This window comes from Podarcis tiliguerta (assembly GCF_965153285.1).
Source record: "Podarcis tiliguerta genome assembly, chromosome: 7".
Classification (NCBI taxonomy): domain Eukaryota; kingdom Metazoa; phylum Chordata; class Lepidosauria; order Squamata; family Lacertidae; genus Podarcis; species Podarcis tiliguerta.
In genome coordinates this window covers 1,905,142-1,917,982 of record NC_139540.1, presented here as the reverse complement: position 1 = coordinate 1,917,982, position 12,841 = coordinate 1,905,142, and the positions used below count along the sequence as shown (strand labels likewise).

The 12,841-nt window shown below is 49.1% G+C and overlaps 1 protein-coding gene across 1 annotated transcript in view; it reads left to right on the top strand.

Moving 5' to 3' along the window:
• The window catches only part of RECQL4 (RecQ like helicase 4), a 40,204-nt gene that overhangs the window by 26,196 nt on the left and 1,167 nt on the right, over positions 1–12,841 (top strand). Inside the window, exons 19-24 of the mRNA XM_083448997.1 lie at positions 2,667–2,823; positions 5,196–5,325; positions 8,065–8,231; positions 9,595–9,781; positions 10,466–10,628; positions 11,343–11,451. Coding sequence (XP_083305123.1) covers positions 2,667–2,823; positions 5,196–5,325; positions 8,065–8,231; positions 9,595–9,781; positions 10,466–10,628; positions 11,343–11,451 — 913 coding nt within the window. The remainder of the gene's footprint in view (positions 1–2,666; positions 2,824–5,195; positions 5,326–8,064; positions 8,232–9,594; positions 9,782–10,465; positions 10,629–11,342; positions 11,452–12,841) is intronic.

Genomic DNA, 12,841 nt, shown 5'->3' with positions numbered 1-12,841 from the left:
TAAGCCGCTTCTGGCAAACCAGAGCAGCGTACGGAAACGTCGTTTAGCTTCCCGCCGGAGCGGTACCTATTTATCTACTTGCACTTTGACATGCTTTGGAACTGCTAGGTTGGCAGGAGCAGGGACCGAGCAACGGGAGCTCACCCCGTTGCGGGGATTCGAACCGCTGACCTTCTGATCGGCAAGCCCTAGGCTCTGTGGTTTAACCCACAGCGCCACCTGCAAGGCCAGGTAGTGATGTGCAAATAGGTTTGCTGGCTTCCCTCATCTCTTTTTACCAGCTAGCACAGACTGCATTCAGGGTCCTCCAAGGTCTTGTGAATATACGAGCCGATTCTGGGACTGCGGCTGTGTAAAGAGCGCTCCCTGCATTGCTGACTCCTAGCCGTTCCCCCCAAGGAACCCTGAAAAACTGCTTCTCTGGGCCTGCAAAGCGCAGCCCACATAACCATCTAGCTCTAAATCTCCTGTGGACCCATTCAGAACAGGGTCATAGAACTGTAGAGTTGGAAGGAGTGCAAGGGGTCATCTGGTCCAACCCCCTGCAAAAGTGAGGGTGCTGTTGCTGCTACCTATCAGTGCAATGCCTGCATATGTGGTAGGTGGATCTGGCTGACTCAACCATGTTTTGGATCTGCTAGCCTGGTCCCCATAGGCTAACTCTGCTTGTTTATATTGCTGTTCTACAAGAATATCTTATCAGCATTTTTCTGTGCTGCTTTAAAGATGTGCATTTGTAAAATGGTATTTTTGTACTTATTTCTGATGTTTTTATGATGCCGCAAACCACTCGGAGATGGTTTCTTCCAAGTATGGTTGGGTACATAACTTACCTAGAAAAATGAATGGCTCTCATGACTAGGGGGGTCAGTAGAGTCCCTGAGGTTCTTTCTTTCTTTTTTTAATAATATAAATTTTATTGGTATTTTCCACACAACAACAACACAAAAAATATCGAAACATAACAATACGCAAAAGCCAACATTAAAAAAAACACAAATCCATATCTTACAAGTTACTAATATAAACACTAAAAAGAAAAACAAACATTGACTTCCACCAATCCCACAGCACCTCCTTTATCTCTCATTGTGTCTTCCTGTTTTCCTTATCATCTCTATCCTATCTAGATATAAATCCCTCTTTCTTATCCTTTCACTTCACAAGGTTATTCCAGACTCAGCCAGATTTCTGTCCTCGAACCTTGACTTTAAAGGTATTCGTTTAGGCACTCCCATTCTTTTTTTACTTCACTTTTTGGTTTTTGTCTTATTATGTCTGTCAATTTGGCTAATTCTAAGTATTCTGAAAGCTTACATTACCACTCTCCCCTAGTGGGTAACTGATTCCCTTTCCAGTACTTAGCCACCAGGATTCTTGCTGCAGATGTCGCGTGTAAGAAAAATTGAGTTTTGTCTTTTAGAATATCATCATTTAAAATTTCTAAAAGGAATGCCTCTGGCCTTTTACCATATGATATTCTTAGTATTTTCTTTATTGCTTCGTGGATCGTGGAGTCCCTGAGGTTCAGTGAGAGCTGCCGGTCCAAGTTAGGAGGGACTCTGCTCCAATTTTTGTGGTTCTGTTGGGGACAGAGAAGCGTTCTCCACATAGTTGAGATCCCTGCACACATCCGAATTCTAGTTGAGATTCCTGCATTACAGGGGTTTGGACTAGCGTCCCGTCCAACTCTGCAGTTCTATGCTTCTATGAATTCAGCATGCAACCCCCTAGCCCCAGGGTAGGATAAGCAACCAGATGGCATCATGGTCCACAGGACAGTCCTTGTCTCCTGGAGGAAGAAGTGTCTCCCTTGTCATTAGGAAGAATCACAGAATGGTACCTTTGGAAGGGACCTCAAGGGTCATCCAGTCCACCCCCCTTCAGGAATTGCAACTGAAGCATTTATGGCAGTCGGCCATCCAACTTCTGCGTGAAAACCTCCAAGGAAGGAGAGTCCACCAGCTCCAGAGGGAGTCCTTTCCTCTGTTGAAGAGCTCTTGCCATCAGAAAGGTCTTTGTAATGTGCAGTCGGAATCTCCTTTCTTGTCATTTGAATCTGTTTGTGGTCCCTTCCTTTCCCTGCTGTCTGCCTGCCGTTGGTCTCTTCTGTGTGCAGTAAAGACACTTTTTGTATTTACAGGACTGCCTCTCCTGTTCTGCCCTGCAGAGGACCTTAAGGCCTTCTCAGCGATAGCTCTGACCTGGTGGAATGCTCTGTCCCATGAGACCAGGGCCCTGCAGGATTTCACTTCCTTCCGCAGGGCCTGTAAGACAGAGCTATTCCACCTGGCTTTCAATTTGAACTTAGCCTGATCTTTTATTCCCCTTCCTTCCCTCCCTCTCCTCTTTTTATGAAGATTCCCCGCTCTGGGATCCCACAGCTAATTCTCCCCTGGTCTCCTCGCTGGCCCAAATAGGACTAATTTAGCCAGCTAGCCCTGGTGATCATCTAATGTTTATTGGATGGATTTCCCCCCTAAATAGATTTTTGAATTCTGAATTTATTGTTATTCACGTTTTGTACGGTATTTTATGCTGTTTTGTTTTTTTTGTTGCATCAATGAAGTGTTTTAAATTTGTTGTTAGCCACCCTGAGCCCGGTTTTCTGAACCGGGAAGGGCGGGGTATAAATAAAATATAATTATTATTATTTTCACATCTAGGGCGGTGAAGTGGGTGATGCAGAGATGTTGGCTGCCTTGGAAGGGAGCGGCGAGGAGCAGCCTGATTCAGGCGACAGCCGTCCTCGGGTCTGTTACAAGCACGAGCGAGCTATCCCCATTCAGCAAACTGTGGAGGCCCTGGACTTCCGAGAGGAAGGTGAGGAGGCCAGACCGGTGGTTAACTTCCTGCTTCCTGACATGAGCCAACAGTGTGACGCGGCAGCTAAAAAAGCCAATGCAATTCTGGGCTGCATCAATAGGAGTATAGCATCTAGATCAAGGGAAGTAATAGTGCCACTGTATTCTGCTCTGGTCAGACCTCACCTGGAGTACTGTGTCCAGCTCTGGGCACCACAGTTCAAGAAGGACACTGTGTCCAGTGTCCAGAGGAGGGCAACCAAAATGGTCAAAGGCCTGGAAACGATGCCTTATGAGGAACGGCTAAGGGAGCTGGGCATGTTTAGCCTGGAGAAGAGGAGGTTAAGGGGTGATATGATAGCCATGTTCAAATATATAAAAGGATGTCACATAGAGGAGGGAGAAAGGTTGTTTTCTGCTGCTCCAGAGAAGCGGACACGGGGCAATGGATCCAAACTACAAGAAAGAAGATTCCACCTAAACATTAGGAAGAACTTCCTGACAGTAAGAGCTGTTTGACAGTGGAATTTGCTGCCAAGGAGTGTGGTGGAGTCTCCTTCTTTGGAGGTCTTTAAGCAGAGGCTTGACAACCATATGTCAGGAGTGCTCTGATGGTGTTTCCTGCTTGGCAGGGGGTTGGACTCGATGGCCCTTGTGGTCTCTTCCAACTCTAGGATTCTATGATTCCCAAAGGAGGACGAGGAGGACAGGGCCAGCCCCTGCCCCACAACTGCGGAGCCATCCCTTGCCCTGTGTCTTTGCTGGTGGCTGCCCAGCTTCCTTCTCTTGCTGGTTGTGAGCCTTTGGCACACTCATGCACAAAGATGTTCTTGGCGAAGTGGGGAGCTGAACCAGAGTCTCTTCCAGGTCCTTGTCATTTAATCCCCATAACAGCAACCACCCTGTGAGGTGGGTTAGGGTGAGACTCAATGACTGGACCAAGGCCACCACCCAGTCAGCTTCATGACAGAGTGGGGATTTGAAACATGGTCTCTCCCAGGTGCTCTAACCACTGCACAACACTGCCTCTATTTAGGCCACGGCCTAGGACCCTCGTACCTACGGGACCGCCTCTCCCGGTATGCCCCACAGAGAGCCTCAAGGTCCATAAATAGCAACACCCTAGTGGTCCCGGGCCCTAAGGAAGTCAGATTAGCCTCAACCAGAGCCAGGGCCTTTTCAACACTGGCCCCGGCCTGGTGGAAGGCTCTGCCTCATGAGACCAGGGCCCTGCAGGATCTGATTTCTTTCTGCAGGGCCTGTAAGACAGAGTTGTTCCGCCTGGCCTTTGGCTTGGAGCCAATCTGATTCCCTCCCCCTCTTTCTTTTTTCTTTTTCCTTTCTCCTCCTGTGATGAGGCTGCATTTTAAGTTGTATTCATTCAACTTGTTTTTATTATTGCTTGTTAGCCGCCCTGAGCCCGGCCTTGGCTGGGGAGGGCGGGGTATAAATAAAAATTATTATTATTATTATTATCACACAGGGGTTTATTGGGGCTTGGAAGGAGTCCCTGCGTGTCTGCCCTTTTCCATGGGCCCCCAGGGGTTAGTGGCCCCCTTGCCCTGGGCCCAGGTGGAGTTCCTCTCAAAGCTGGCCCACAATGCCTCTGCCTCATTGTAAAATGGGGGGGGGGGGGGAGAGACTGTGTTTTTATGTCAAACTTAAATGAACACCGGCTCTGATTCCTTTGCAAACTGATGGCATAAAAAATGGGGTTTTGTTTGGAGTGAAATAGCTCAGTTAGCAGAGCATAGAATCATAGAATCCTAGAGTTGGAACAGACCACAAGGGCCATCAGGTCCAACTCCCTGCCAAGCAGGAAACACCATCAGAGCACTCCTGACATATGGTTGTCAAGCCTCTGCTTAAAGACCTCCAAAGAAGGAGACTCCACCACACTCCTTGGCAGCAAATTCCACTGTCGAACAGCTCTTACTGTCAGGAAGTTCTTCCTAATGTTTAGGTGGAATCTTCTTTCTTGTAGTTTGGATCCATTGCTCCGTGTCCGCTTCTCTGGAGCAGCAGAAAACAACCTTTCACCCTCCTCTATGTAACATCCTTTTATATATTTGAACATGGCTATCATATCACCCCTTAACCTCCTCTTCTCCAGGCTAAACATGCCCAGCTCCCTTAGCCGTTCCTCATAAGGCATCATTTCCAGGCCTTTGACCATTTTGGTTGCCCTCCTCTGGACACGTTCCAGTTTGTCAGTGTCCTTCTTGATAGCCTTAATCTTGGGGTCGTGGCTTCAAGTCTGATGATGGCCCAAACATTCCCTGAGTATTGCAGGGGGCTGGACCAGATGACGCTTGGAATCATTTCTATGATTCTATGAAAGGCTTTCCACCAGAGACGGATGCTAGAGAGTTTTCTTCTTTCTCCGTTCAGGTATAGAGACGCTTCTGTGCTACCTGGAATTGCACCCCCGCCAGTGGGTGGAGCTCCTGCACCCCACCTTTTCTTCCTGCCGGGTGGTCTGCTACGGTGGCCCCCAGCAGCTGCGGACAGTGGCTCAAAGGTACGGAGGGGAAGCAGGCTTCTGGTTGGGGACAGAGGGTGGCGCTTGGGGGGGAACTGTCATTGCGCCACTCCCTGGTGTGTGGAGTGCCGCAGGGTGCGATACTCTCCCCGATGCTTTTCAACATCTTTATGTACCCCCTCGCCCAGCTTGTCCAGAGTTTTCAGTTGGGCTGCCATCACCATGCTGATTGACACCCAACTCTATCTCTTGATGGATGGCCATCCTGACTCGGCCCCAGACACACTGATCAGATGTTTGGGAGCTGTGGCTGGATGGTTACGTGGGAGCCGGTTGAAGTTAAATCCTTCGAAGACAGAGGTCCTTTGGCTGGGTTGGGACAATATGGGATTGGGGGGGGCAACTCCCATCTCTTGCGGGGGTGCAGTTAGTGCCAGTACCGTCCGTTAAGAGTTTGGGTGTAATCTTTGACACCTCACTTTCCATGGAGGTGCAGATTGCAGCTATAACAAAGGCGGCATTTTTTCATCTCCGCCAAGCTAAGCAGTTGGCTCCTTACCTCTCTCGCCCTGACCTAGCCACTGTGATCCACGCGACGGTCACCTCCAGACTGGATTATTGTAACTCGCTCTACGTGGGGCTGCCCGTGAGACTGACCCAGAAACTCCAGCGGGTGCAGAATGCTGCGGCAAGACTCCTTACGGGGTCTTCGCTGCGAGATCACATTCATCCGGTGCTATACCAGCTGCACTGGCTCCCGGTGGAGTACAGGATCAGGTTTAAGGTGCTGGTTTTAACCTTTAAAGCCCTATACGGCCTAGGACCCTCGTACCTACAGGACCGCCTCTCCTGGTATGTCCCACGGAGGACCTTATGGTCCTCAAACAAAAACACCTTGGAGGTCCCGGGCTACAGGGAGGTTAGGCTGCCCTCAACCAGAGCCAGGGCTTTTTCGGCCGTGGCTCCGATCTGATGGAACGCTCTGTCCCAAGAGACCAGGGCCCTGCGGGACTTGACATCTTTCTGCAGGGCCTACAAGACGGAGCTGTTCCACCAGGCCTTTGGCCAAGGCACAGCCTGACCCCCTCCTTTGGTAAATCTTCACAGAACTCTAGCTCAATGGTTGCTATCAGTTTGATTTGAACTGATTTTATAATGAATTGATTTTAGAATGCTGTATTATTTTACTGTTGTTAGCCTCTCTGAGCCCCTTCAGCTGGGGGGTGGGGTGGGATATAAATAAAATGTTGTTGTTGTTGTTGTTGTTGTTGTTGTTGTTGTTGTTGTTGTTGTTGTTGTTGCTCTGAGCTGAGACCTGGGGGAAACTGAGCACTGGCATGTGGATAAGCTTCTAAGGGACCCAGAAAGAACCCAAGGGAAGAGTCTGGATTATTGGGGGGGGGGGGTACCTGTTGTGACCAGGGTCGCATGACACCCTCAGCCTTAAAGCAAACCTGAGGATTTTGTTGCCTGGTTGAAGGAGTCAATTAAAGCACATTTTCATGAAGCTGATTCATTCTCACTCTTGTAACAATACAATAAATTGTAGGTTTTGTCATTGTGTGCCCACACGTATGGTTTCACTGTTCTGATCACTTGTTGCTGTATAGCTGGTTTGAAACAGGCTGTTTTGAGTATCATTCCTGATGGGAAAACAGGATGCAAATCGAAATAATAATAGTTATAACGATTGCGCCCGCCCCCTGCTAGGCCAGACAAGGGAGCATAAAGAGCTTTGCAGCCCCCTGGCAGTTTGGCACAGCTGTCCTCCACCCCATTTCTGAGGTGTCCCCAGATGTGACACAGGTTGCTGCAGTGACAGCTCAGCTGGAAAACATGAGGGCTAAAAGCCTCCTTTTGAAAAATGCTGCGTTCTGTGCCAGATGGCAGTTTTCATGCTTTCAGCTTGGCATGATCAAGGAGAGTACACACAGAGCCCTAATTGTATCTGGGGAGCTGGGTATTCCTTGCGTTCTTAATCAACTTCGCTGGATGAACTGAGGCTGTCCCCTTGATGATTATGATAATTTATTAGGGGTGGATTTGAACTCTGCACTCTTCCAATCGTTCCATCTGTCTTTGAATCCAAGCTTGCCAGATGAAAGTGGTGCATGCTCTGGTTATTTCCCGCTTGGACTACTGCAATGCGATCTACGTGGGGCTACCTTTGAAGGTGACTCGGAAACTGCAATTAATCCAGAATGCGGCAGCTAGACTGGTGACTGGGAGTGGCCGCCAAGACCATATAACACCAGTCCGGAAAGATCTTCATTGGCTCCCAGTATGTTTCCGAGCACAATTCAAAGTGTTGGTGCTGGCCTTTAAAGCCCTAACCAGCCTCAGTCATGTATACCTGAAGGAGCGTCTCCACCCCTATCATCCAGCTGAGGTCCAGCGCCGAGGGCCTTCTGGCGGTTCCCTCCCTGCGAGAAGTGAGGTTACAGGGAACCAGGCAGAGGGCCTTCTCGGTAGTGGCGCCTGCCCTGTGGAACGCTCTCCCAGCAGATGTCAAGGCAATAAACAACTATTTTACTTTTAAAAGACAACTGAAGGCGGCCTTGTTTAGGGAAGTTTTTAATGTCTGACGCTGTATTGTTTTTGATATTTGGTTGGAAGCCACCCAGAATGGCTGGGGAGACCCAGTGAGATGGGCGGGGTATAATATATTATTATTATTATTATTATTATTATTATTATTATTATTTATTAAAGTAGACCCTCTTCTGCTCCCCTACGGACTTCTCACGTGCTGACTTCTCTTCCTCCCCTTTCCCCCAGGTGCCCTCCTCTTGCAGTCTGTCTGGCCCAGCAGCGCCTGAAAGGGGTGGACCTTGCTCATGCCAGCTCTGTAGAGTTTGACGTCATTGAGCTGGCCGACTCCATGGGATGGGAGGTCTTGCCAGTGAAACGAGCTCTCCGTCAGCTGCAGTGGACCACTCAGAACGGTAACCAGTCAGTGGGAAGCCTGTCTAAGGTGGGCTGGGCTGGGCACAGCTGTCCCAGAGAGCAGGCCTTCTGCCTAAGCCCCCAGCCAGTCTGGGTTCAGGAAGGAAGCAGAGAAGCCACATCTTGTTGGCCGCTCATCCCTTGTTTAATCTCGGCTGGAAGGTTGGGGGTCGGGGTGTGTGTGTGTGTGTACACTGTTCTTTAGATGGAAAGGCCTTCTGAGTGACAAGGATGGAGGAACTTGTGATTCCAAGGCAATCCCCACCCTCTTAATATCTGACCCAGCAGGGCCACAGTGGGAGAAAACTCCCTTTGGGGGCTTAAGGTGGAGGCTTGCACCAAATTCCCAGTTAGTCAGACTATTCCACAATGCCTTGCCAGACATAGTCCAAAAGAATGTGAGAGTGTCCATTAACACACACCCTAGAGAGGAAATGTGTGTCGTTTGGGCTGTTTATTTCCTAGCCAACCACCTGCCACCCCTGTTGCTCCACCATCTCTTCACCTAACCATGATCCTTAAAAACAACCCAGCTATTTTTACTATACATGCAGAGCCCTCCTTGCGTCTTAACTGGAGTTCGTTTTTCACTCTATCATTCAGCTAATAGGTTCCTCCTAAACTGGTTCCTGTTGATTTTGTGGCCAGGCTACCCTCTGGCGTACATGGTGCCGGCCTCCCTGATAGTGGGTCTTGCATGATTTCTGCCTAACCTTCCAGTGAAATTGAATGTTGGAAGATTCAGAACTCAGACACGAGAAATGGCTTCTTCACCCAGCGCATAACTGCGGGCTCCTACACATGCTAGCGTTGTCCATCAATTTCAATGGTTTTAAAAGAGGGTAGACAGGCTTGGGGGGGTGGGGGGGGTAAGACTGCCAGTGGCTACTAGCCGCAACAGCTGTGTTCTACTTTTAGTGCCGTAAGTAGTAGCCTCTTGGTGCTGGGAATTGCAAGTGGGGAGAGAAGAAGAAGAAGAAGAGTTTGGATTTGATATCCCGCCTTTCACTCCCTTTAAGGAGTCTCAAAGCGGCTAACATTCTCCTTTCCCTTCCTCCCCCACAACAAACACTCTGTGAGGTGAGTGGGGCTGAGAGACTTCAGAGAAGTGTGACTGGCCCAAGGTCACCCAGCAACTGCATGTGGAGGAGCAGGGAAGCGAACCCAGTTCACCAGATTACGAGACTACTGCTCTTAACCACTAGACCACGCTGGCTCTCTGAGTGCTGTTGCCATGCTCATGCCCTGCTTGTGGCCTCCCCCAAGGGGCACATCATTGGTCACTAAGACCTGGATGCTGGACCAAGTGGCCTGATTCCGCTGCAGGCCTCTTCTTAATTCATCCCTTCCCTTTTGGCACAGGTTCCCATGTGTCTAGGAAGAGCGGGATCCTCGTGGAATTTAGTCAGTTTGCTTTCCACCTGCGCTCCTACGGCGATCTCACTGACGAGGAGCTGGACTCAGTGTGTGACTTCCTGCACCAGCGAGTGACGGGCCGCGAAAAAGCTGCCCTTTCCCAACTCCAGGCCTGCTTCCAGGCCTTTCAGAGGTGGGTAGGCACAAACTGGCACCACTTTAAAAGGTGGGCTGTGCTGCGTGTGAGAAGCTGGGCTTAAGAACGATGTGTTCACTCTGGTGTCGGGAGGGAGGAGAAAGAGCTCCTGTTCTAACGGAGGTTCTAACCTTGCGTTTAGAACCAGATCTAAACCTTGCGATTAATGGACACAACAGGTGCTTGTCATGGACTGGCTGGATGCTCAGAAGGGGTTGGAGGCACCAGTTCGAAAGCCTACTTCCAAAGGGATAATAAAGTGTTAACTCGTACAAATAATAATAATAATAATTTATTATTTATACCCCGCCTAGCTGGGCTTCCCCAGCCACTCTGGGCAGCTTCTAAAAAAATATTAAAATACCGTAATACATCAAATATTAAAAGCTTCCCTAAACAGTGCTGCCTTCAGATGTCTTCTGAATGTCATGTGGTTGTTTATTTCCTTGACATCTGATGGGAGGGCGTTCCACAGGGTGAGCGCCACTACCAAGAAGGCCCTCTGCCTGGTTCCCTGTAACTTGGCTTCTCGTAGCGAAGGAACCACCAGAAGGCCCTTGGCGCTTGACCTCAGTGTCCGGGCAGAACGATGGGGGTGGAGACGTTCCTTCGGATTCCCTTTACAGCTAAGAAAGATTTGCAAAAAGAAAAGTATTCTCTCTCCCTCGTCTTTCTGAGCAGTGTGGCTTTCCGCGCCTGCGCCTCGTGCTGTGACCACGGGGGCGAGGAGAAGAGCGCCCAGCTGAAGTCTCTGCTGCTAGATTATTTTGAGAAGGATACAGATGAAGCGGATCCTGCACTCCCAAGTGAAGAGCAGGGCGCTGAGGATCTCCAAGACATTAAAGTGAGAGAAGCTGCTCTTTGCTCCTCCTCTTAATGGCGCCGAAGCGTAGAATGACACAGGCGTCTCTTTGGGGCTTCTCCAGATTGTGGCCACAGTCAGGCGCCGTGTGTGGCAATGTGCCCCTGTCTCTGTCCCCTAATCCTGCACTGCTCCTGGGACTTCATGGCCCTCATCCGTTTCATAATGCTATAGATGGGTCTGAGTAGGCTATCTAAAGATCTCCTGAGATAACGATGGGTGGGTAGGTGAACCTCTGGCAGATTTGTTCACATTAACTGTGTGCTCTCCACTGATGTGTGGTTAGGGACTTGCTCTGCAGATGGAGAGGGTTCTAATCCTGCTGCTACTCTTATTTTTCAAAGGAGAGGGTCATAACTCAGTGGCAGAGTACCTCCTTTGTAGGCAGAAATCTCCCGTTTTAAAAAGAGCTCAGGCAGCAAGGGACTGGAAAGACCTTGAGTTGCTGCCCGAAGGATGTTCTAAACTAGATAATCAGTAGATTTACCCTGCCCACTTTTCTACCTGTGCAAAGAAGTGAGTTCCCTTCTCCCTTTTAAGCCAGAGGTGGGAAAGAGTCCTTTCTGGAGACACTTCCAACTATCAAGTGCACAATGCTGAGCAAAGATGAGTCTAGTGTTTTGACTTGGTACAAAGCAGCTCAATATGTCCAAATCGGTAACTAAACTCCCAGTATGCTTTGCTTCCCAATTTCAGCTTCGGGACTGGGAAGAGCAAATACGAGCTGACGTCCGCAACTTCCTGTCTCTCCGCCAAGACGAGAAGTTCACTGGCAGGGCTGTGGCCAGGATCTTCCATGGCATAGGTGAGGATGTACCGGTAATTCTACAGCCGTTCCGTGGTCTGCTCTGCTTCTTGCATCAGCACAGAGCCTGGCACTGCACAGGTTGTTGTTGTTTAGTCGTGTCCGACTCTTCGCGACCCCCTGGACCAGAGCATGCCAGGCCCTCCTGTCTTCCACTGCCTCCCGCGGTTTGGTCAAACTCATGCTGGTAGCTTCGAGAACACTATCCAACCATCACGTGCTCTGCCGTCCCCTTCTCCTTGCGCCCTCCATCTTTCCCAACATCAGGGTCTTTTCCAGGGAGTCTTCTCTTCTCCTGAGGTGGCCAAAGTCTTGGAGCCTCAGCTTCAGGATCTGTCCTTCCAGTGAGCACCCAGGGCTGATTTCCCTAAGAATGGATTGGTTTGGTCTTCTTGCAGTCCATGGGACTCTCAAGAGTCTCCTCCAGCCCCATAGGCTGAAATCCACCAAAACCTGCAGAGGGCACTTCTGCTCAATCACGATCTGATCTCTTAAGGGCAAAGGCAATTGAGCATCACATCTGCCACAGCGCTGTAGAACAGCCTTTTCCAACCTGGTGCCTTGCAGATGTTTTGGACTACCAACTCCCTGGACGTGGCTGATGTTTGTTGTAGTCTTTAAAACATCTGGAGGCTACTACTTTGGCAAAGGCTGCTGCAAAGTCAACAAAACTGGTAATTGTTGTAAACAGAATCTCTGCCCTTTTTCCCTTATGGGGTATCCAAGAGCCCATATAGAGCCCTTACGTAGGTTCCCTATTGGTAGGAGAAAATAACAGAGGCCAACCAGAGAATTTTAAGAGGCAAAGCAGCTAGTAAGCTTGATCTTTATTGATCTGTTGCAACAGGGTACTCCCCTCACACGCAGGAAAGGAGGAGGAAACCAGAACAATGGCGCGCAAGGCCCTATATAGACATTTTGAAATTGCCATGCTGTAGATCAAGACCACCCCCAGAAACATCATACATACATCACAGAAGGACCAAGACCACCACCATACCTACATTACAGAAAAGGCAGTCTAAAACAGAAATTTGAATGTTGTTTTTCTTCCTGTTTACTTGATTGGATACCCTGCTTATTTGATTGGATACCCTGGGGAGCCTGGCCAGTCTTTTGTAATGATAAATACTTAGTAATGGTAAATACTTAGTAAGGTCACAGGCTCACCCTATTCAAACGCAGACATACCTTTAAGACAGGATTTGTGAAGGAAAAGACAATGGGGAGGCTTTTCCATTTTCCTTCCAGAGAAAACATTTGGTCAGTTTGGGAATCAAAAATGGTTCCGTGTCTGTCTTCCTGTGCTGATCTATGTACGTGCTTGGTTGGTACACTTATGAACATTGAACATATATCTAAGACCTCAAAATGCCTATCTCATAATCCT